The following is a 24,356-nucleotide window of genomic DNA, read 5'->3' as shown; positions in this document are numbered from 1 at the left end:
GAAAGACGGTCCTTTCCGCTGGGAACGCCCCGTGGGGCCCCTGCCTCTCTGGGTGCGGCGGGGTCGCAGAGAACCCGCTGTTTCCCCAGCGACCCCGGGGCGCGCGACGGAGACCTGCGGACGGATCCCCCTCCCCAACGCCGTCGCGGGTCGCCGTCAGGCGCACAGGCAGCCCTGAGCCAGGCACGCGCCCTCTGGGCACCAGGGGCGGCGCCGAGCACGCGAGGGTCGCCAGGTGCCCCCTCCGCAGGGCGCCCGCCCGTGTCCCCTCGGCGCCAGCGTCTCCTCGGCCCGGCCCGACCGGCTTCCTGCTGGCGTTGCCGGGACTTCCTCCCCGCCGTGCCGGGTGGCCACCCGGCGCCTGACCCGAGGCGGGGGGCGCGGGGCCGCGGGGGGCGGAGGGCCGGGCAGGGCCGGGAGTGGGGGGTGGGGGCTGGCCCCGGAGCGGGGGTCCTGAGCTCCGGCCCGCACGTCCTCTGGGAGGGCGCTCGCGACCGCGGGGCCCCGGGGAGGGCGCAGTCCGGCCCCGTCCCGGGGGTCCGCAGTGCGCTTCCGCGCCGCCTCCGAGGCGCCCGGCTGCGGCCCGCGTCCGCGGGCGGGGGTGCCCCGCGCGCCCCTCCCGCCGCCCCGGCCCGCTCGCGGTGGCCGCCCCGAGCGGAGCTTTGTGACGTCAGGCGGCCGGCGGGCGGCGTCACGCGCGGGCTGACCCGGCGGCGGCGGCGGGGCGGGGGCGGGGGCGCGCGGGCCGGGACGCGGCGGGAGCATGGAGCCGCGGGCCGGCTGCCGGCTGCCGGTGCGGGTGGAGCAGGTCGTCAACGGCGCGCTGCTGGTCACCGTGAGCTGCGGCGGGCGCAGCTTCGCCGGGATCCTGCTGGACTGCACGAAAAAGTGAGCGGGGGCGGGGGCGCGGGCCCCGGGGCGCCCCGAGTCTCCCGGGACGCCGCCGCCCCCGCCCCGCCGGCGGGGCCCAGGGCCCGGACCGGCTCCAGGGCGGGGGCGGCGCGGCGCCGGCGCCCGCTTTCGGTTTCCCGAGCGCGGGGCCCCGGGGCGCGCGAGCGCGGCCGCCACTCGGGGGGCCAAAGTGGCTCTCAAAGTCGCCGCGACTCGCGGGCGGGAGCGGCGTGGGCGCCGAGGGGCCCGGCGCGGGGCGCGTAGCCCGTGTCCCCGCACCGCCGCCGTGTGCCGCCGGCCGCCGAACTCCGCACGTCTGCCATAATTAACGCACTTTTCTTTGTTCAGACGCACTGTTGAATCCGGCTGTTTTCAGAATTGTCATCGGCTGGGGGGCGGCGGGGCAGTGGGCGCAGATGCGCGCGCGACCTGCCCTGCCGGCCCCTCGCGAGCAGGGGTGCCCTGCCCAGTGCCCCGCCCCTCCCCCCCGGGGCTCCTGGGAGGCACTCGGGGCTCTGGGTTGCTGGCGAGCAGTTGTGTCCAGCGGTGCGATTTGAAAACAGTGTTGGGGGGGAGCCCCTGGCTGTGGAGGAGTGAAAACACGCAGGCGGGGTTGCTGGGCAGGGGGCGGCGGCGGGAGCCCTGCTTTCTGAGGCCGGAGGGGGTCCCCCGCAGGCCTGGGGCACGCCACCCCGGTTCGCACCTGTGCGCCCGCTGCAGGGACTCAGCCGCAGGAAGAGTCTCCTGGATACGGTGTCACATGGTAGTGAGCTGTCGCACAGATAAATGATGAGGCATTAATCAGACACTAATGTCTTGGCGCTCCTGCTGGGCCCTATCTCCAGGCTGTGGAGGATAAATGGGTCCCCTTGCAGAGGCCCAACTTTTTCCCTCCGTGGGGCCCAGATTTTGTTGCAGTTGCGCGGCAGTGGCAGGAAGACCATCACTCTTCACCAGTTACCCTGCTGGCATTATCTCTTCGTTAGATGTGCCAGAAGCCATTTGTGCCAAAGTCATGTGATTTAACATATGGCCTCCCTGGGTGACTGTGGCCCCGCTCGGCCCGGGCTGCCACCGAGAGTGCTTGGGGGCCCGAGGGGTGGGAGTGGGGGGCTGCAGCAGAGCCACCTGAAAGCTGCCCAGCCTGTGCCCTGTGATAGCCAAGGTCTGCTGCCCCTGACGGCCACCTCTTCCCCCCTCAGGCAGGACGGCCAGCCTGGGCCTGTTCCCACAACTGGGTCTGTGCGGGACTGTGCCTGGCTGGGCCTTTCCTTCTCCTCGGAGAGGGGCAGCTGTGCCAGAGGACCCCCTCCATTTTCTGGGCTCCCCAACTCAGGAAAGGAAGGCTGTGGGCCCCTCTGACTTGTGGGGGGCACTGTGTGTAGAGGAAGCAGCCTGGCCTCCCTTTCCATCTGCCTCTGGCTGCCATCCCCTGCCCAGGCTGGGGCCAACCTGGCTGGGAGACCAGTGTTCCCCTGGTGGAAGGAAGGCCACCAGGCTGGGATCCCCAGCCTGGGAATGGGCAGCCATAGACTCCTGGGTGTCAGCCCTGCCACGGCCACGCTCAGCCGTACCGGGAGCCACCCAGAGAACCCGAGCCTTGCCGGGTGCCATTCTGCTCCCTGCTGCCTCCCGCTGTGGCCCTGGCACCCCCAGCCCACTGCGGCTCGGTCCCCACACTGCCCCTGGCTGCGCTCGTCTCCCCTTTACTCAGCACCCTGGCTTCCCCCTGGCTTCTGTTCTCGGCCCACAGCGTTAGAGCTCGAGGCTTCTGTTTCCAGCGCGTTCATCCCGCGGGGTCTTTCAGCAGCTGCGGCCTGGCCTGGCTGTGCGGGAAGGTGGGGGCCTCGAGCTACAGGGTCCTCGCCCTCCCAAGGCCAGTTTCTACTCGGTCCCTCCCCCCCCATCTGTGACAGCAGCAGGCCAGTCCCTCGGTGGGGGCCCCATCCCAGGTGTGGGCGCTGCGCAGCTGGGCCAGGCGGCTGGGGGCTGAGGCTGGGAGCCTGAGGGTCCCGGTGCAGTGGGGTTGGGCCGAGCGTGTTCAGGGTGGCCCGGCCGCAGCTGTCGGTGTCCCCACGGTGCGCGGCCAGGCACGTGCCAGTAACTCGTTTATCAGCGGCCTCCAGAGCTGGTGTGCAGACCTGGGGAACAGGGAGCCCCACAGGGCGGTAAATCATTGCCAGCGTCCCCGGCAGGGACGGAGCAGTCCCAAGGGAGGGGCCCTTCGAGCAGGTCCCGTTCTCTCTCCTGGAGCAGGGCCCAGCAAGCAGGGTGACTCATGGGCCTTTGGGACGTGGCTTCCCCTCCCTTGGCACCCTGGGAGGTGGGTTCTCCTCCCCAAGTGTTCACAGAGGAGAGGAGCTCCCAGAGGCCCCTGAGGTGTCGGCAAGTGTGTGGAGCTGTCGTGCCAGGGCCAGCCTCCTCCCACCCGAGGCTCCATCCTGCGGCCAAGCTGCTTTGTGATCTGAAGGAAGACCCCCCACGGACCCTCATGCATCCCCCCTGCCCCCGCGCTCAATGCCTCCCCACCGTGCACCCGCTAAGCACAGCAAGGTCCCTCCAGGCTCCCCACAGGCCATGATTCATTCTGGGGCAGTAAGGGTACAGGTGACCCAGGCCTGCCTGGACCCCACAGGCTCCGACTTCCAGGCGGGGGCAGGGTGGGCATGGGCATCATTCTGTGGGTGGTTTGGGGGAGCACCTCCGGTGGAGTACCCTCCCCAGAGGAGGTGGCCGTGGCCGAGGCAGAGGCCCAGAGTGGTGAGGGAAGGTCGCCAGGACAGCAGGAGTGAGGACGAGCCGCCCATCAGGCCTGGCCAGCCCCGAGGCCCCAGCCTTCATGTGGGGGCCGGTGTTAGTCAGAAGCGCCTAGCTGTGAGTGACCTAGGGCGCTATTAGCATGCAGGGCTCCTGGGCCTCTGTGACCCACACCCCACCCCGCGTGGCTGGGACTCCAGTGTCTGTGGGCAGCCAGTCAGGAGTCCCAGCAGGCCCATCCCTGGGCAGCACAGCACCCTCATTCCATCCTGGGCACACTCTCACTGGTGGCCGGTCCTGGGATGGGTCACTGGACAGATGTAGACGGACATTGGGCATAACTTCCCTGTCCTCAGGGAGCCATGGGGACGGAGAGCAAGGTGCCCGGGATGGTAGAGGGTGGCCCGATCTGCAGCAGGCAGGCAGCCGCCACACAGGGGACCGGGCCAGTATGAAGGTGATGAGGGAGTGTGGACCGGTGGAGCCACCTGAGGGCAGATAAGGGACGAAGGCAGTTGCTGGTGGTGGCTAACCTTTTTGAGTCCAGGACACAGGTCAGGGGGAGGGGGCAGATGTGCTAGCCTGGCCCCCTAGCTTGCCCCAGAGATGCTGGCTCTACCTAGACGAGGGGCCATGCTGGTGTCCAGGCCATGACTTCCCCAGCTAACCCGTTTTCCCCAACTCCCTGAGCAGAGGGGGACCCGGAGGCCCCGCAAGGCTGCCCTTCCTTTCCCACCGAGCCCGCTGCTGCCGTCCGTCAGGGCTGCAAGTGGGAGAGAGACCGTGGTGTATTTTCTAAACCAACATGTGGAACACAGGGAGCCTGGCCTCAGAGTGGGTCTCGCCGTCCGGACTCTGGCCTGCCCGAGGCCGCAGGCTCCTGGCTCCAGCTGCCCCTGCAGGCACCTGGGACGGCCCCCTGGGGTGTTTCTGGTCCTGAAGCCACGTTTCTTCACCCCTTTACTGGGCACCAGGGTAGCCTCTCCCCATGGGAGGATGAGGAAGGGAGGTCCAGGGTAAACGTGGTGCCGTCTGGGGTTAGAGGCGGCTGTCAGGCTCCACAGCCACTTGGGTCCCAAGTCTGCAGAGCAGGGAGGCCGCGGGGGAGGCTGGGAGCTCTGGCGGGCGGCCGGGCCGGCTCCTCCTGGCCACGGGCCAGCTCAGGCCTGGGCTGCTCCGGGGCTTTGCTGAGCTGGTTGCATGGGTGAGACCTCAGCGGGGGCGGGGGAGCTGAGGCAGGCCGCGGGTCTCCTGCCAAGGACTGCGGGCCTGACTGCTTCTCTGCCCCGTGTCCCTGCGAATGGCCATGCTTTAGTCTCAGCCAAGTGCGGGCCCTCCGGGGAAGAACCACTCTGCTTTTGCATCTGACCCCTGTTCGTTAGCGTCTGCTGAGCTCTGGGTGTCTCCAGGCTTTCCTAGGAGCTGAGGCTGTCTGCCCCTCCTCCAGCTCCCAAGGACGCCCTGTTGAGCTTTGTTTCAGGGTCCCCCAGTTTCCTGCACAGAGACCTTGGCCAGCCTGGCCCCCCAGCCCCTGGGGCCCCTCCCCCACACCTCTCTGTCCTTGGGCAGGGAGCCAGTGGGGGCTGGGGGGGCCCTCAGCATGGTGGAGGGCAGGACCATGGGGGGGCCTGGCAGTCTGTCTCTCCGGCCTGCTCCGGCCAAGGCCCTATGGTGTCACCTGTGGGCCGCTGCCAGGCTGACTGGGCCTCCTTCCCCTGGCACCAGCCCATGTCCACACAGCCTGGCCTCACTGAGGAGTTGGGCCCTGCGGGCGAGCCACTGGGTGGTGCCACGCCTGGTGCTCCGGAATCCAGGGGAGGTCACCGCACGGGGCTGGGTGCTGAGACTCCCCCAGGAAGGGTGGCTCGTGCTGTCTGTGTGCCTGGACGTGAGCTCAGATCCCGATGGTCTCAGGGCCCACGGGGTGCCCTGGCTTCCCTCTGACCCCTGTCCGTCCGTAAATAGGGAATGGCCATGCCGTGTGTGTGTGTGTGTGTGTGTGTGTGCGTGCGCGCGCGTGTGTCTGTCTCTGGGCGCTGTGTAGGGTTCCACGGGCAGCGTGGGGGCAGAGCTATTCCTGGGCTGCTGTTTACACACCAGGGCTGTGGGCGTGGCCTGGGCCAGGCCTCTCTGGGAAGGAAGTGTGGCTTTGTGCAGTGCTGGAGTCACGGGGCCTGCCCCTTGGTCCTCAGCAGAGGTGCCGTGTAGCTGACCTCTGGAAGCCCTCCCCTGCCCCCCCAGCACCCTGCCCAAGACAGGAGCCCCCCATAGGCTGAGGGGCCCTGCATACAAGGGCAGGGACTCGCCTGCTCTCCAGTACTCTGTGAAGCCAAACCTGGTACCCAGTTTGACCTGCTAGGGCAGGGAGGGGCCACTGACTGACCTGGCCTGTGCCCAGGGGCCAGGCCTTAGCTCTCTGGCTCAGGTCGGGGCCTGGATCTCTGTCCTAAACATTCAGGGACTCCGTGAGGGGTGTGTGTGTGTGTGTGTGTGTGTGTGTGTGCGCCATAAACGGGGAGCAAAAACCTCCCTGGACCCCAGCTTTGGGACCTTCAGGGATAAGGTGACTTTCCACCCCCTGCCCCCCTGCCCCCACTGCCTCCCTCCTGCCCCAGCCTACCTGTAGGGGGAGAGGACGGCAGAGCCCCAGGGTGGGCTAGCTCCTACAGAGGAGGGTCCTGGGGGGACGATAGGCTGGTTTGGGTGGGGGGTGATGGGACAGGGGCTGCCCAGGGGTTTTGCTCCTGGGGTGCCCTGGACCCCAGCCTGGCAGGAGGGGTCTGCGCCCGCACAGGCTTGGGCTGGGGGCAGGGGAGTCTCACGAGCGGGTCTGGGCTGGTTCTGAGCAGGGTGACAGCAAAGAAGCCTGGGGGTCCGTGCGGACGCAGACGAAGGGACGGGTGTGAGTGAATGTCCCACTCACGGTCTGAGCACCTGCAGAGATGGCGGGAAGTGGGCTTCGGGGGCCCTAGGAACAGCCGTCCAGGTCTGAGCAGTGTGGATCCTGCCGGGCACGTGGACCCCTCCTCATCTGTGGGACCCCCTTGGTCTAGGGACCTGCTGACAGGGTGTCTTCTTGGAGGTCCTGCAGCCTTCCCTGCAGCCCTTCTCTCACGCCCACAGGGTGGAGTTGGGGTGCTCCGTTCTCAGCCTCAGCTGGGGTACCCGCTGAGTGTAGGGCCCAGTGCGCCAGCCGGGCGCTCCCCGCGGGGCCGACACTATCCCGTGAGGGGCTCCTGTGGGGCCTCCTGCACTGAGTCCTCTCAATGTCATCGTCTGGCAGGGCACCGCGGCCGCCCTCCTCTCCCCTTGGAAGCCCTTCCTAGGGGGCCGTGGGTTACACGGAGGGGATCCTGACACCCTAACAGCAAGGGGCAGTGAGCCTGCTGGCCCAGGAGCTCGGGGAGTGAACGCCTGTGTGCGTGTGCGTGTGTGTGTGTGCGCACGCATGTGCCGTGGTGTGAGTGCCGGAGTTCGGCGCTCAGAATTCTTGGCTGCTTTTGGACACCCGGCGGAAGAGCTGGGGCTGTTTGGGTGCGGAGTCCAGCCACCGTTCTGGGGCTGAGGACTCGGGCTGAGGTTTGCGGACACACCTGCCTGTCACCACCGCGGGTGGGGTGGGGGCAGCTTTGGGCAGGGTCTTAGCTCCCACAGCCGGACTCCGGCAGACTCTCCTTCGTGGGCCACACAGCAGCTGTTCCGGGTCCGGGGTCTGTGCGGTGTCTGTCCCAGCCGCCGGGGTGGGGTGGGATGGGGTGCGGTGGGGAATGGGGGTGGCCACCAGGGTGATCCAAACATGAGCAAGGGTAAATCCTGACTTAGAAAACCCGTGGTGGCCGCTGGGCCGTGGGGTCTGCGCACCCAGTGCCAGGTGAGGGCATGACCCTGGGGCCCCCTTTCCCACCTCTGGTCCCGAGAGTCTGAGCCCACCCTGGTGTGGAAACCCTGCCGTGCTGGCTTCCCATGGCAGCTGAGATGAAGGAAGCCGTGTACACACGTGGCCAGCACACGCGGCCAGCACACGTGGAGGGAGGGGACCCTGCTGCGGCCGTGGTCACCTGGGACACAGCATGGACACCAGGTCCCCGTGGGACCACCCGGTCGTCCCAGGCCACAGGCAGGTGGAGAGCCATGTGCCCAGAGGAGGGTGGCAGAGGACGGCGGGAGCTGGGACGTCCCCCTCCCCACATGACCCTGCTGCTTCCCCGCTTCTCCCTCCCTCGTGGCTACAGGTTACAGGTCACCTCTGGCCACACGAAGGGCAGGCTGCCCAGGGCCAGGCGGCCGTGGACCCGTGTTTGCTGGACTCTCTGGTCATGAAGAGAAGACGTGAACCCCTTGCCCCCCCATGAAGACTTAGATTCGGGCATGGTCACAAGTAAATGGGAACCTGATGGGAAAGAGAAAAACTGTGTCTCCGGGCTTTTGCTGTGAGCTTGAATTAAACAACGGGGTGGCATTCACACGCCACGTGCCCCCACATTTGTTAGCGCGCCGACCCCGTGGCTGTGAGGACCGTGGCAAGGCGGGGCCTCCGGGCTTCCAGCCCTGGCGCTTGGGGACCGTGCGGGGGCCGTGATGGCGTGGGCGGTCGGCCCCTCTGAGCTCGTTCTCCGGGAGAGCAGCGGATGGGAAACCACCTGGAGACGGAACCGCGGCAGAGTCCCTCCGTCGTCCCCACCCGGTCAGATCAAGGGCCGAGCGAGGGCCGAAGCCGTGTTCTGAGCCTCGTTTCCCGCGGCCTGACGGAAGTCTGCGTTCCTGCTCCAAAGATAACAGCTTTGGCTGAAGCGGTCTCCCCGACGACATCACATCTGTGGGAAAGTCACACGTGCTCACTCGCTGCCATTGGGCTGTTTTCTCACCATGTGGATGTTTTCCTGCGGCAGCGTGGGTCGCTGGGGAATTAGATGCTGCGACACTCCCAGCACAAGGCCTCCGGGCTGGCCCTCTGCTCTGGGAGGGGCTCTGCTCACTGACTTTCAACAACGACCCTGCCCCCCCAGGTGCCCAGCGGTCTGCACGGGGGACACTGCATGGTCCAGCGCTTCCCGGAGGGCGAGAGCAGGCCTCTCGCCAGGCAGGTCCCAGCTGGGGAGCCCTGGGGCAGCTGCCCTGCCCTTGGCCTTGGCTGTGGGTCTTCATGGGAGGAACGTGGGTCTCCTGCCCTCTCTCATCCCTTTCCCGTGGATCACGTAGTCTTGTCGGTGCTGCTTGGTCTACTCCCCTCGTGGAGCTGGAGGTCCTGCAGGAAGGGCCTGGGGGTGCCAGGCGGGAAGGGTGGTCCTTTGAGGTTGTGCTGGGCAGGGGTGGAGTGGATGCCCCCCCTCACCTGTGGGCAGTGGAGACTGCTGAGACCAACTCAGCATTTAGGAGGGAGCAAGTCCTCTCCTAGACCCGGGGCTCTGACTCCTGTCCTCTCTCCATGGCCACCGTTGCAGCCTCCAACCCCAGACACACACACACACACACACACACACACCCGCCCCACGGCAGCCACCTGGGCCCATAGTGAGCCTGCTTGAGGTATTCCCTCAGGGAGAAAAGAAGTGGGTGCACAAGGCCTGTGACCCGGGGCCCAGTCAGGCCATGTCAGCACCCCGGACTCCCCACACCCTGTTCTCAGCCTTCCAGGGCCTGTGTGCCTGCGCCGAGTCTTGGGAGGCCTCCAGCTGCAAACCCGCAGGAGCCGAGGCGCGGACATCAGTGCCTGACCAACCCGAGAGGTGGCCTCCACGTTGGCCCCCAGACTCCTTAAAAAACAGGCCTTCCCCTAGGATGCCCCACACGGGGACACGTGGGGGTGTTTGCCCCTGTCCAGAGCCTGGAGGCAGCTGCAGGTGCTCGGGGCACTAGCTGGCACCCAGATCCTGCTGGGCCCCTGGGGGTGGGGCCTGGACGCAGCGGTGTCCTCATGGTCCTGACTGTCCCCTTCTGTCTCCCCACTGCCAGGTCCGGCCTCTTTGGCCTGCCCCCATTGGCTCCACTGCCACAGCCTGAAGACCCCCCTGTCAACGGCTGCAACGGCCCAGCCCCCCTGGAGCAGGACGGAGAGGCGATGCAGCTGGGGACGGGCCCTCCGCCAGCACCCTGCGGGGACCAGGACCCCGAGACCACAGGCCCCAAGCCACCCCCGCCTTTCGTGCCACCGTTCCCGCCGTACTTTGAGGGCGCCCCCTTCCCTCCCCCACTCTGGCTGAGAAGCACCTACCGGCAGTGGGTACCGCAGCCGCCGCCCCGGGCCATCAAGAGGACCCGCCGGCGCCTGTCCCGGAACCGTGAGCCCGGCCGGCTGGCCCTGAGCCCCATCCGCCTGCGGCCGCGCCAAGTGCTCTGCGAGAAGTGCAAGAGCACCCTGACCCCCCCCCGAGGCCGGCCCCGGCCCCCCAGCTGCCCCTCAGCCGCGCCGCAGGGCGGGCAGCGGCCCCGGCCCTGACACAGAGCCCCGCAAGCTCGTGGACCCTGACGGTGGAGGGGACAGCGCGGCCACCGCCATGAGGAGGAGCAAGAGAGAGAAGAGGGAGGAGGACAAGGCCCGGGTGCCCCGGAGCCCGGCCATCAAGATCTCCTACAGCACGCCGCAGGGCACGGGCGAGGTGGTGGAGATACCCCCCCGCGTGCACGGGTCCCTGGAGCCCTTCTGCCCCTCCCAGGCCCCACACGGGGGCGGCCAGGACCCCGCTGGGCCCCCCGCCTCCATCCCCAAGCTAAAGCTGACGCGTCCCGGGCCCCCTGGCACTGGCCTGCCGCCCCCCAAGATCCGCTTGAAGCCCCGGCCCCGGGGGTCAGGGGAGCGGGAGCCCGTGTACAGGGCCGAGCTGGTGGAGGCGCTCAATGGCCACGGGCGGGGTCCCCGGGCCAGCTCCCCCGCTCTCCTCGGCCACAGCTCTGCCGGCCGTGGGCCCGTGGACTCTTCTTCCGGAAGCTCTGGCGAGGACGAGGACTTCAAGCCAAGCGCCCAGGCTCAGCGCGGTCGAGAGGGCCTGGCTTTCCTCGCGACCTGCCCCGGGAGGGGGCCAGGGTGCACCGGCGAGTCAGTGTGGAGCAGCGACAGTCTGGACGAGTCCAAATCGTCCAGCTCAGAAGTCACGTTGCCAGACATGTGTGACCTCTCGTCGGGCGACAGCGCATCTGTGCGGTCCTCGTCCAAGGACTCGAGGCAGACGGTCCCACCGCTCACAGTCAGGCTGCACACACAGAGCGTCTCCAAGTGCGTTACCGAGGACGGAAGGACGGTGGCCGTGGGGGACATCGTGTGGGGTAAGATTCACGGTTTCCCCTGGTGGCCAGCGCGTGTGCTTGACCTCAGTCTTAGCCAGAAGGAGGACGGGGAGCCCTCCTGGCAAGAAGCCAAAGTCTCGTGGTTTGGTTCCCCAACGACATCGTTCTTGTCAACTTCAAAACTCTCCCCGTTCTCGGAGTTTTTCAAACTGCGATTTAACCGTAAGAAGAAGGGAATGTACCGGAAGGCCATCACGGAGGCCGCCAACGCCGCGCAGCACGTGGCCCCGGAAATAAGGGAGCTCTTGACCCAGTTTGAGACCTAGGTCGGGCGACCAGGTGAGTGTGCTCCGGGGTGTGCCCTCTGGTGACAGAAGTCCTGCCAGAGGCCGGTGTCACTCAGACTCACGGGGCACAGGAGGAGGGAGGCTTCCAAAGCAGCAGGGTCCGAGCCTGTGCCCAGAGCGGCCTGGTGTGTGTGGTCTCAAAGATCCGCTTGCCCTTGTATCCACCCCCGGAGAAAGGAGCGGGTCGTAGACAGCAGTCTAGACGAAGGGGGTCGGGGGGGGGGGTAGGGGGGCTTCCTCGCCGGCCCTCACTCTGAGAGGACGCACTAGAGCCGTGGCCCCTCTCCCTCCTGGTCCCAGCTGGGTCCTGACTCAGAACGAAGGAAGGTCCTGAGCTGCGGGTCTGAGGACGCCACTCCCGTAGGGGCCCCAGCCCCCGACCCCGCCGGCCAGCCGGTGTGGGCGCTGCTCTGTGGGCGGGCACCTGGTTCCCGGGCTGGGGCGGCTGGGCGCTCTGGGCTCCCCAAGGAAGCTCCGGGCTCTGCCCCTGGGCCGGGGTCGTGCCCTCCGACCCTCTCCAGGAGAACTTTGTAGGATCTTTGGCCACAGGCCTTAGGAGAGTCCTTGGGGCTGTCACCAGGCCAGGCAGCCTGTCTGTGGTCACCACATGGGGCTGTCAGGACGCGGCCGCGGGGCAGAGGCGGCCTGCCCTGAGTGTCCCTGGGGCCCCGAGATGGGGAAGTGCCAGGCCACCCGCTCTGGGGCCTGTGCTGGGGGGGATGTCCCGCAGGCCCCTGGCCCTGGTGGGCACCTCCCAGTGCCCACTCCCCTCCATGGCCTCGTCATGGCAGGAGGTAGGTCCTGTGTAGGTGGCCTGGGCTGGACCAGAGGGTGTGTGGTGGGGTTCCCCCGTGGAGGTCAGGCCACTGCCTCTTGCTGACTCCATGTCCTCTAACGCCCACAGAAACAGAGGGGGGCAGGGGTGGGGCTGTGCCCAGAGCAGGGGTCCTCCACCACAGCTGGGCCTCTGCCTTGATTCCTGTGACCTTCAGCTGACCTTGCCCAGTTTGGTCCACCTGCCCCTCTCCTCCGTCTTGCTTTGCAGTCCCCAGCTCGAACCCTCAGGCCTCGGCGGGACTGGCGGATGTGTGGCTGGGAGGCCTTTGTGGGGCACCTGGTGTGACCCCTCGCTGCTGCGCCACATGGACTGGGGGGCCCGGGATTGAGGAAGCAACGACGATGAGAAGGGCACCTCGGCGGGATCGTGGCCGCCGCTCTGAAAGCTTTGTTCCCACCCCTCCCCCAACCCGCTTCCTGTGTCGGGGCAGTCACCGCCCTGAATGACTCTCCCGGGTCCAGACGCAAACCTGCCCTCTCCGGACCAGGCACAGCCCCTGGGAGCTCTGCGTCCTCATGCTGGGACATGGGCATGGCAGCCACCTGTTTGCATGGTGCCAGCGAGGGTCTAAAGTCGGGCACACTGTGCGGGGGGCACCTCACGTGGGGGGACGGGTCCAGAGAAAGGTCAGATGCGTCTTCCTTCTCCAGGCACGGCCTGGGGGCTGGGGACCCTCTGTGGGGTCCTGCCCGTCTGTGTGCCCTCTGCCATGCCTGACCAGCCTCACTGCCCACCAGACCCGTCCCGCTTTTGCCTTGGTCTGGGCTCAGTGTGGAGCCTGGGCACCTCTCCCGCTTGCCCCTTTCCTGGGAGCTGTGGGTCCCAGTCGGCGAGGTGAGCAGTCAGTCCCCAAGACTGACCTTCAGGTCCCTGGTCACAGTCGGCGCTTCCTAGGGACACGGAGCACCCCCCAGGGTCCCAGTGTGGCCTGGAGGACAGGGAGCCCCCACCCACTCCTGGAGAATGTAGCCCGGTGTGTTCAGGGCTGGCTGTGTTTACCGGGAAGCAGAGGGAAGCATCCGGCCAGACAGGTTTCACGGCTGCAGGGCTGTGCCCACAGACTGGCCTCTCCTCCATTCCCTCCCGGCTTGCCCCCTGCCTCCCTCCCTCCCTGTCTCCCTCCTCCTCTGGCTCTCTCTGTCTCTCCCTCTCTCTGTCTCTGTCTCTGTGCGCATCTGTCTCTTTCTCCAGCCGCGGCGGCTGCTCCCAGGCTTCCCCAGCAGGGCATGGAGCTCTGGGAGCGTAGGACGCGGAATCTTTTTAGCTCCAAAGCACAAAGTGGTTTTGCCTGATTGGCTTTTTACTTGCGTGTTTTGGGGGTGGAAGACTGTTCTGAGGGCCACGCCAGGGTGTTTAATCCACTGGCATTGGTGATTGGGGTCTCACCAAACCTGGTGACAGGTTTGCTTTCAAGGGTCCGTGACACTGTCTGGGGCCAGGCCCTCCGGCCTGCTCCTTGAAAGGGAAGCTGGGACCTGCCTTCGGTGGGGACTGGGGCCTTCCCCGGGCCAGGTCAGGCCTGCGGGGTCCAGTGCGGGAGGCTGCCCCGCAGACCTTGTGTGCGATGCTGAGGGGCATTTCATGGTCGCTGGCCCCTGGTCTCCCCCCTGGGAGGAGGGCTACGTGGGCCTGGAGCTTCAGGGAGACAGGCTGGGGAAGCTTGGACTTCAGGTCGCGTCCAGCCCAACTGGCGTTGCAAGCAGCAGAGGACATGCGCCCAGAGCTCCTCGGAGGTGGGGGTATCTGCAGTGTCCTCCAACGTCCATCGGGGGAGTCCCAGCGGACCCCGTGGGCCTAGGGCCCTCCCAGGGACATCGTGCCCAGCACCATGTCCCGAGAGATTCCTCTGTCCCACCTTACAGGGGGGCCGGAGGCTCAGCTGACTGGGGTGTCCACAAGGACTTTCTGGAGACGTGCCAAGCTGGCCCAGGACTTGGTGGCCAGGGCACTGGTGAGAGGCCAGCCGGGAGCCTAGCTGGGCTCTGGTGACAGGGCACAGTGACTCTCAGCAGGGACTGCCCCCGAGCACCGGTCCACCCTGGGGGGACATAGACCTTCTCCCGAGGAAGGCCCTGACCTCTGGGGACAGACACAGGGCTGTCCGGCACTGGCCTGGCTGGTCACTGGCTCTTCTCACCCCAGCAGCCTGGCATCTCTGAGCCTCGTTTCCCTTGTCTGGGAAGGGACAGGTCGGGTGCTGAGTGAGGGGGACCTGTTGGTGGCGGCCTTTGGAGGCCACTGTCCTTTCTGGCTCAGTGGGGGCTATTTGCACAGAGGATCCTCCCGTGTCCTGCACAGGGAGGGAAGGTGGGAGGGTCCCAGGCTACATTTCTGGGGTGGGGACGGGCTCCTGCTCTGGGGCTGGAGGGGGCGGGACCCCTCCCCCAACTTGGACCTTGAGGGGCTCGGCTGGTCAGAGGCCTGGTCTGAGGACCTCGTCCTATAGGCGGGGCAGAGACAGCGAAGAGCGTGGGGCCAGCCCCCCAAGCTGAAAGGTGATGGCGGCAACTCCTGAGGGTGGCGGCCCGCCCCCTGCGGGCTGAGAGCTCCACTAGATGGGGGACAGAAGGGGCACAGCACCGCTGCGGGCCTCACCCTGTGAATCACAGCCCCCAAATTTGTGCATAATCACACACAGGAACGTGCTGAGAAGGGACGAGGGCCCCCCAGCGAGCATCTGGCGAGGAAGCTGACCTGGACTGGGGATCCGGGAAGGCTTCCTGGAAGAGGTGACATATGGCTGAGCGCGAACGGTGAGCTAATCATGAGCTAATAGGCTGTGGGTGAGTGTCTTAGACAGAAGGAGGGCGCGTGGCCAAGGCCTGTGGCCAGAGGAAGCCCGCACGTTCCAGCGTGGGAATGGGGGAGGCAGATGGGTGTGGAGATGCTGAGGCCCCAACGGCGACCTTGTCCTAAGACCAAAGGGCACCATGGGGCAGGTTAGGCAGAGGGGTGAATGGCCTTATTTGGCTGAAAAGACCGTAGGTGGAGTCAGGAGGTGAGGGACAGCCGGAGAACAGAAGCTGAGGCCAGGATGGGGACCCGGTGGCCGGCAAGGGACCCAGTAAGGAGCCGGGGCCTGAGGCCCAGAACAGCTGAGCCGGCAGTGCTAGGTGTCAGCTCCAGGAATGGAGGGACCACTGCGGACCAGGGGGTCCCCGCTGGCTGGTGTCTGAGCACCTGAGTCCTGGCTGGGAGGACACTCCAGACCCAGGGCTCAGAGGGGTATGGGGCTGGGGTCAGGGATCCAAGGAAAGCTCTAGGCCCCACAGAAGGGCCACTAGAACAAGGGAGGCTGTGGAGAGAGGCCGAGAGAGGTGGCCAAGATGTGAGTCCCAGGGGTCCCAGAGATGGGGACTGGGCAGAAAGGCACGTGGGCCAAGGACTCGAGAGGGCAGTGGGTGCACATGGCCAGGAGGGGGCCTTGTGCAGGGAAGGATGAGCAGTGGTGGATCCGTTCCTGCGGTCACCGGGTGCGCACCCCGAGGGGCTCAGTGTCCTGGGATCGCCGAAGGCCCCGTCTGTGCAGCGCTTAGAGCCTGGGGCCATTCCAGGGCAGAGCAAGGTGGCAGACAGCTGTTGGCGGGGCTCTGCCGTGGCCTGGGACGGAGCTGTGGCACCTGCCCGGGGTGGGGTCAGGATGGCACCTTGGGCCCTCCTGGCCTCTTGGGCTAGGGTTTTGGGGGGCGGGTCCTTTTTGGGGACATGGCTGTCCCTTTCGCGGTAATGGCGGGCCACTCCGGGACTAGACCTCGTGCCTCACTGAGCGTCACTGAGCGTCCTTGGGCTCAGCCTCTCCCCTGTGTTAGCCGCCTGTGGCTGCTGTCTCAAATGGCCACGCGGTAGCTGCTGGAAAGAACAGGAGTTTATCCTCACGGTTCTGGGGGCCTGACCCCAAACAAGGTGGCAGCGGAGCTGTGCTCCCTCCGGAGGCTGCAGGGGAGGACCCGTCTAGCTCCCGGGGACTCCCAAGTCCCCGGGCTTGTGACCGCATCACCCCAGCTACTGCTTCTGTGGTCACATGGCATCTCCTCCTCCTCAATGTCCTGCGGGGACCCCAGGATGACCACGCAGGTGATGCAGCATGGCCGCATCACAGCGTCCTGGCGCATCACACCTGCAGCACGTTTCCGGCAAAGGGATGGTCCCCCGGTCCCAGGGGCTGGGGCACTGTTCACCCACGGCGTCCTCCTGTCTAGTCAGCAGATGGGTTAGAGACCCGGCTGTCCACCCTGCACAGGCCCGCCTGCCTCCTCTGCGACGGGCCAGCCAGCCTCAGGGAGGGGTCCGCGGGCGGTGGGCTGGAGCCCGCTGGGGGTGTGCAGTGATGGAGGGACATGTTGCAGAGGGATGTGCTGCCCTGCCGGGAGGCCTTGGGCCACTGTGCGCTTTCCGCTCCAGGTGCTCATTTCTCCCCGGACCCGGAGCCCCCGCCAGGAGAGCCGGCCTGAGCCCCGCTGGTGGAGCTGCCTGCCTGCCGGGGCTGGGGCCGAGGTGTCCCACGTTCCTGTGGGTTCTCCCTTTTGAAACGGGGTCCTTGAGCGGCCCCAAACTGGCTTTTCTCTTTCCCAACCCTAAAGGAAAAGGTACTTTCGCTTCTGAAGCTGGTTGCTCCGCTGACTCCCGGCGCTGCTTTCAGGAAACCTCGGTGAAGGTTGTAATTATTTCGTTCCCAAAGGAAACAAAGGCCTGTAATTCCGAGACTGCTATGGGAGCTCAGGCCCTGTCCCACCTCCCGGCCACCAGTGCCTCCCTGCCGCCTCCTCCGGGCAGGGCCCTGAGTGCCTGGGAGGGCTGGGAGGGCCGGGCAACCCGGCGGGGTACAGGTTAGCGAGGCGGGAGCGATGGCAGCGCGGTGCCCGGAAACTCACGGGGCGCTTGGCAGTGGCTCCTCCAGGTGCCGGGGTGGCCAGGCGTGGGGTGGGGCCGAGGGACTTCTCTGGGCGGAGGGGGCAGGGGGTGCCCAGGCAGATGCTGCCCCTCCCGTGGTGAGGTGCCCAGTCTGGCAGAAGAGCCCGTTTTGCCCTGGCTTTCGTCGCTTCCATGCCCCCCACCTCCATATCCTTGTCCCAGCCCCACCCCGCTCTGCGGCACCCGGCACCCCCGGGTCCAGACCTGAACCCAGAGCCCCAGGGCACTCGGGGAAGGACCCACACTGCACCCCTGCGGAGGGATCCTGCAGGCGGCCCCCTCCTTCCCACCGCGGCCCTGTCCGTTCCTCAGCCAGCCTGTGGGGACACTCTGGCCGCCCGGTAACTTACGCGCCGTCCTGCAGGACGGAGGCAGGACCAGTGTCCGAGCCGTGCCCAGCGCTCGCCAGAGGGACCCGTGAGCAAAGTCGTGGGCGTGGGCGTGTCACGCAAGCTCGTGACTCCCTCCCATCCGCGCAAGCACTACCGTGTTCAGTGTTGGCGCTGTCGCATCCGGGGCAGGCAGCTCCGCGGCTCCCGTGCCGTCTCTGCAGGGGCCGCGCTCTGTGCCCGACGGGATTCCAGCTCGCGGTGGGCATTTCCCGCCTGGACCTGGGGTCGGGTCTCCCCTGGGGGGCCCCAAGCTTCCCCGCTGTTTCCGGGCCACGTGTAGGCTTTGCGGGCAGCAGACCTGGGGATCTCCTGAGAACAGAGATCGTGACTGTGACTGACTCTTCTCATTCAGAACTTTTACTTCTGTAACATTTACATTTGCGTCTCTGCCTCTTACGCTGGAAATCTTGATTCTTTGTGAAACTCACGTAATCAAGTTGACCTCTGAACAACATGGGTTTGACCCGCGCGGGCCCACTTGTACACAGGTTTTTTCAAGAAATACACGCCAGTACCGTGAATGTGTATAAAAGTAAAATTTTCTCTCCCTTCCGGTTTTCTTAGTAACATTTCCTTTCGTCCAGCTGACTTGTTGTGAGGATACAGCGTGGGGCGCGCACAACGCACAGCACACGTGCCCCGTGCCCGCGGCTGCTCTGGTCCATGGCGGGCTGTTGGTGGTTGCGTTTGGGGCCGTCAAAGTTATACGTGGAATTTTGAGCGTGGGGAGGGCCACACCCTCATCCCCATTCGAGGGTCAACTGTGTGGACGTGTGTGTCATGTTGAGTATTAAGTGAGCGTACGCTGTATGACGCTGTATGACGCGTAGGATGCCAGCCACCTCCGTGCAACATGTCACACGTCATCATGTCAGAACAGCACTACTGCTTGTGTCACCCGTGGGCGATTAGTGGGGACACGGCAGGCTTTCCTGTGGGTCTTCTTGTCTCTGGGGTCTGGACCCTCACGGGCTGAGGGCTCTGTCCGATGCCTCTTCCAAAGTCATCAGACAGATGCTCTCTCTGCTTGTTGGGACCTCAGAACGGTCAGGGCCATTGATTGATGTCAAGGTACTTTTCCCTTCTATATTCCTGTCTTCTTACATTTTAGTGTGTGTTCCGTAATTCTGTGCACATTTCTGAGGGTCCCACATCAAGTCGATGTGACCAGGCCCATTTGGAGCACCCACCGGGGCTGCGTGTTGGGGCAGGGCTGGCTGGTGCTCCCACGTCTGCAACATAAGCATAAACTCATAAACTGAGGCGGGAACGGTCTCCAAGGCCCCCGCGCCTCGATTTCTCTCTGACCCGTACAGAGAAGATACTAGTGGCCGCGTGCGCAGACCCTGTCCTTGTCCCGGCAGAGCCCCCTGGCACTCCGTACCTCTCATCAGCACCGTTCGGGGCTCTGGGCTGTCCACGCTTTCCTGAGACAAGGCAGGCTGTGAGTTGGGGTGGGAGCAGGTCACCCGGCAGGAAGGTGCCTGCAGGCTTCGGGGACCTGAGACTCCGACCTGACCCAGTGTTGGGGCTGCAGGCTCCAGGGCAGGGAGGCCCCTGAGAACCCAGTCTTTCTTTCCCTGGGTCCTGGCTCATGGTCCCGGGTCGCAAAGCTGTAGTACCCGCCTCACTCCACACTTGCTGGCCGTCGCCTGTCCCTCAAGGTCATGGCTGTGTGTCCTCTCCTTGGGAAGGCTCTCCCGGAGCTCCCCATGCACAGCTGTGCCTGACAAGCCCCACTCGGCACGCTCACCCCACACCCTGTTCTGCGTGGGGCCTCCCCATCGGGTAAGTAAATTCCTGTGAGTTCCGACCCTGGCAGCAGGGCTCCATGGCCCTGGGGGATGGGGCCGTGGCACCACAGATGGGGACACTGGCTCACTCCTGGGCCGCACCCTGTACTGTACACCCCACATGCCAGGGCTGCTGGGTGGCCCCCCTGGGCCTTGGAGACGAGAGCCAGTTGCCTGACGTGTCCACGCACCCTCAGCACGGGGACCCAGGGAGATGTTCTGAGCTATGGCTGGAGGGGGGAGGCAAGCTGGGAAGAGGGTCTGGGGCAGGGAGGCAGGCTGGCCTCTCCCTGTGGCATCTCCGGACTGAGAACCTTGAGCTGGAGGCTCCCAGGTGCCTGCGCCTCTGGACCCAGGCAAGGTTTGGGCTGCGCACCAACCTTCTGGGTGTCCTGGGGAGACTTGACCTTCAACAATGACCGTCCAGCCCCCTATTCCAGAGCACCTGGCACTTCCGAAGCAGGCACTCCTGCGAATCGTCCACTTCCGCTGGGCGAGACTGGCCCTGAGTCTGAAGGCCTCCTGTTGCGGTCTCTGAATTTCCGAGAGGAGACGGGGCTGCACCCCACTTCTTGGCCGGGGGACCCCCCTGCCTGGGCCAGGGTCTGTGATACGGCATGGGTGTATGTGGCTACAAGAACCATGGGGACCCAGCAGGGGATGTAGGGCCTGGTCCTGTAGAGCGGGGTGCTCGGGCCATGGCCAAGGTCTCAGCAGAGTTGAGGGTGTGGCCGTGCTTGGCCAAGAACCAAACTGGAGGGACAGGGCCAAGTGGCAGAGCTCCTGTGTGTGGCTCGTGGAAGGCCACGTGCTGGGGGGCTCTTGGGGCTGGACATGTGGTCACAGATCCAAGATGTATGGTAGACACTTACGAGGGACAGCGTCACATGTGCTGGGGCCGTCTCTGGCTCCTGGAGACCCTGCGCACACTCCGTAAGGATGGCGGACATGGTCGATGCCCGGCCTGCTGCCGTGGGCCTTTGTCTTGCTCTGTCTGCGGTGCCTGGGGGTTCACGCTCCTGGTGTGGCCGCGGCTTCCACACCACTGTGGGCAGAAGGCTGTGGTCGGGGATGCAGGCTGCCTGCAATCTGGTCTTCAGCGTGGAGAGCAGCAGGTCTGGCCATTGTCCTGGGGCCTGGGCGCTGGCTGGCTGGCACCACGCTTCCTGCCCTGTGCCCCCATGGGACAGCCCTCCTGGTTATTCCCGTCTGCTTGGCGAGCCCCACCTGAGGACCCAGCCAGGCGGACAGAGTGGTCTGCACCGACCTTAACCGTGGGGCCCGTGGCGGTAGCCTCAGGGCCCTGTGGGGGATGCAGCTTCTGTGCGGTCCACTGGGGCCATGAGGGGCAGATGGGGGGAGAGGGATCAGAGCACTTGCGTGGTGAATGCAGGAGCCGAGCCCTGCCCAGAGACCCCAGGGCAGCCTGTCCTCCCCAGAGCAGGTGGGGCGGCCTGCTGGCCAATAGGGCGTCCCTGCTCAGGAAGTCCCAGGAAAAACAAGCTCTTCTTGGTGCCGTTGCCGGCTGCCCGCTGGGGCCTGTGTAGTGACCTCACCTTTCCCGTTGTTTCCGAGTTGGGCGGGGTAGGAGGGACAGCGGGGGCTGGGGTGCTCTGGGACGGGGTCCGGGCTAGTGGGTGCGGGAGGAAAAAAGAGAGTTGGCCAAGGTTCTACTTATGCTGGGGGCGGTGACGGGGGCTCCTGGCTGGCCAGTGACAGCAGAGTGGGGGACTGCCCGGCCGTCTCCAGATTTCCAGGAACACCTGCTCTTCTCCTGGAGGCCCCGCCAGGCAGGAGGGCTTCCAGGAGCCGCTGGCCGCCCCCGGCACACCCCCAGCGACAAGCAGCCCCCTTGGGTCACTGGAATCCCGTGTTTCTCTTGCCGGGTGACGGGGTGCCCTGGCTGCCTCCCCTCGGGTCGACTGCGTTTTTCTAGTGAGGACGGCGGCTGATGGACGTGCAGGACATCTCCAGAGCTCGGTCGTGGAAAGGGGCGTGGGCAGTTTTAATGACCTCTGGGGGCTGAGTGGCATGACGCCTGCTTGCCTTTGGTGGGAGACCCTGAAACACTCAGTGGAAAGGGGTGGTCGTGGAGTTCTGGTGGCGCTGGCCCCTCGCCCCCCGGGAGCTCCCCCGGGGTTGGGCCATGACCTCCCCCGATGCCTCTCCTCATCCGTCCTCACAGCTTCTCCTCTGACCTCCACTCCCCAGGGTTGTGGATGGATGGAGGAGCTGGGGCTGCCCGACCCCAGCTGGACCCCTCCTGGAGCGGGAACAGCCTGGGGGGTTCCAGCTGCTCCCCGGCAGGGAGAGGTAAAGTGTTGGTGGGAGCAGGAATGGCCACGATCTGGAGAGTGTTGCTCAGGAAGGGACTGCTGCTCCAGTCGCCGGAGATTGCCGTCCTCAAAGTGTCGGGCCAGAGTGGGGGGCGGCTCGGGGAGGTGGGAGAGGCCATCCAGCACCCCCGTCTAGTCCACGCACGGTGACCGTCACTCTCACGCAGCTTCCCCGAGGCTGCCCCCAGTGGACCCTACCCAGTGACAGAGGGTCATTCTTCTGGGGGTCACTTCCTCGGGGACCAGTCAGGGCCTCTGCCTGGACAGGGAAGGGACTACACGCCAGGGCAGGGCAGAAAGCTCTGCTCGCTGAGGGTATGTTGCTCAGGCCTTGTCCCTCACAGGCCCGGGGACTGTAGAGCTAGTCTGGACGCAGCCAGCTTTCCCTGCAGGGCGTGTGGTCAGGCCTGGCCTTGGTGGGGGGCTGTTTCCAGCAGAGGCACCTGTCATCTGGGGGCCCCTCACTGCTTGTGCTCAGCCTGTGGTCCAGCGACGCTGGGGGGTGGCACGATGACAGAGGCCTCGGCCTCATGGGGCCCCCTTCTCAGGTCTCCTAGAGATGGGGCTGCCTGCCTCAGGGACACCTCAGTGATCCCAGATGTCTGTCTTCAAGGACAGTGGGAGGGACTCTGTTTGGAGCTGCCCAGTCTGTGGTGCTTTGTTCTGGCTGCCCTGGGGTGCTTGGGTTTGAGCCTGGCCTCAAAGCTAGCTGGGTGACCTCGGGCAGCTCTGGAGCCCCTCTGAGCCTCAGCCCCTTGTCTGAAAGGTGGGGGATGGAGGTGACCGTGTTCCCCGGGGTTATTGTCAAAATGGTAATAACCCAGGGAAGCCTCCCCCTGCCCCCCCCAGATGAGCGGGGACATGGTCATCACTGTCCTTGCACTGCCTGTCTCCTCTCTGTGCCCACTGCCCCTCCTTCCCCTGGGGCCTGCTGGTCCCGCCCCCTGAAACCCTGGGGCTGGGAGCACGGCCTGGTTTGCTGCAGCCAAGGGGGCCTTGTTTGCTCCTTGGAATCTTGGCCGTTGTGGATGGGGAAGGAGGAGGAGGAGGTCGGCCGCTTCCGCTCACAGGTGGGGTAGTTGCTCCCAGCTCTCTGCCCCCGGGGTCTTTCCTGGGCCCCCAGGAACCTGAAGGTGGGTCCAGGCCAGGATGGGCAGTGCTCCCCCGCCTCGGTGCAGCAGGGGGCACCGTCCTCTGTGTCCACCCTGTCCCACAGCCAGCGGCCTTGCGTGGGGACGTCTGGGGAGGTCAGAGCCTTGTCCCTTCCACCCGGCCTCATCCTTAGGGCTGCTTTGGGCTCCAGCTCCTCCCAGTCACTCCTGGCTCCTACCCCCTGTCTCCCTCCAGGCCAGGCCCCCGGGCAGATGTGGCGGGCACAGGGCTGGCCAGGGGACCTGACCCCTGCTGCCCTGGGCCAGCGTGGGGGAGCCCAGCACCGCGGCAGAACAGGGGGAAGGCACGAGGGTTTCTCCGTGCAGCTCTGTCTCCGGGGTCTGGCCCGCGAAAACGGACGAAAGCTCTGGCTCTGCTTGCGCGTGAGCGGAAGGCCCGCGCAGAAGCTCCTGTCCTTGGAGTTTTGTTGGTGTCGGTGTTCCGTGCTCGCAGGCTGGAAAGTCCCCTAGTGACAGACGGTGTGTGATGAGAGAATTCGTCTCCGCAGTCCGAAATGACGCACTTTCCTGCCATTTCTTATCCTGTGATGTTTCGATCGCGGCACCGTCTGCCCCCAACCCTAGAGAGCTCCCCCAAACCGGGAGGGCATGTCTCTCCAGCGACATCAGTCGCATACCCTGATGGTAGGACGCTGGGGTCCTTCAAAGCTGTGAGCCCCAGGGCTGTGTGCACAGCCACTGGCTTCCCCAGCCTCCCAGGCCGTGAGCAGCAGGAAGGAGCTGGAACAGGGGCCCCCTGTACCACGGGGAGCCCCACGGTCTGGGCTTTCGATTAGTCAATGATCCTGTCCCTTTTTCTGGGAAGTTCAGGGCCCCTGGGAGGGGGGATGGACTCAGATGGGGTGCAGGGCTAGGGGGCCCGGCCAGGAGGCACAGCGGGCACCCGGGCACTCCTGGGGTGGTGAGGGCCACTGGGAGCTGCGGGTCCTTGGGGATCCCTGGCGAGGCACAGAGCCTGAGAAATACGGCTCACATGGCCCGCGGTGGGTGCTGTGACCTGGTGCTGCGACCCTCAGGGGCCTGTCCCCCAGCACTTGACCCCAAGATGACCTCTCTCCTTTTCTGCTTCCCTCAAGGTCATGGACGATGAGAACACAGCTGGGCTGTTCTGGAACCTCCGACTTTGGGGTGCCCTCCACGTCCCCCATTCCATCGGAGGGACCCGCGTGCCTTCTGGCCAGCTGCGTGCAGAAACATGCCCGGCCTAGGGGGTCCGCCTGCCTGCGGTTCCCCAGAGAGAAGCAGGTGCGTCCCATGTGGAGGACGGCACCCCCGGGGCACGGGCTCCTCTGTGGATGTATTTGCTCCCCTCGTCAGACTCCGGGTGTTCTGGGCTGTGAAGTTCTGGGAGCCCAGCGACAGCCCCACTGCTGCCACCTCGCCTACAGAGTGGGGAGCGGCACCCCAGTGTCAGGCCTCGGGGCCAGGCCCAGCGCAGGGTCTCTGTGCCCTTGAGAACCAGGCAGCCTGCCTCCCCTACGTCCCTCCCAAAGCTGGGGTCCTGCCCGGCGCCCAGCCCCTGCCCTCGGGGGCCGCCGTGCCCCCCACCCCTGCCCGCGCTGTGGGCCTGGGGCGGCTGCCGCTCGGGGACCGCTCAGATGCCCACAGGAAAGCGACCTGGCCCCGCGTGTGTACAAACAGGCTCCCCTCTCCTTTCTGTCACTTTAAAGACCAAAAAGAGAAACAGAAAATGGCTTC

At 66.0% G+C, this 24,356-nt stretch overlaps 1 protein-coding gene across 1 annotated transcript; it reads left to right on the top strand.

The window, feature by feature from the left end:
* The first annotated feature begins 729 nt into the window (after positions 1-729).
* PWWP2B (PWWP domain containing 2B) lies at positions 730-23,898 on the top strand. Its single transcript, XM_032882054.1, is given in 4 exon segments — positions 730-888; positions 9,601-10,009; positions 10,011-11,208; positions 23,735-23,898. Coding segments are annotated over 3 exon segments (1,719 nt in total). The 5' UTR covers positions 730-763; the 3' UTR covers positions 11,196-11,208; positions 23,735-23,898.
* Positions 23,899-24,356: the final 458 nt, after the last annotated feature.

Source organism: Lontra canadensis, unplaced genomic scaffold, assembly GCF_010015895.1.
Source record: "Lontra canadensis isolate GAN:19392208 unplaced genomic scaffold, GSC_riverotter_1.0 scaffold79, whole genome shotgun sequence".
In the NCBI taxonomy this organism is placed as follows: Eukaryota; Metazoa; Chordata; class Mammalia; order Carnivora; family Mustelidae; genus Lontra; species Lontra canadensis.
The sequence above is the reverse complement of the archived record's forward strand: the minus strand, read 5'-3'. Positions and strand labels throughout refer to the sequence as shown.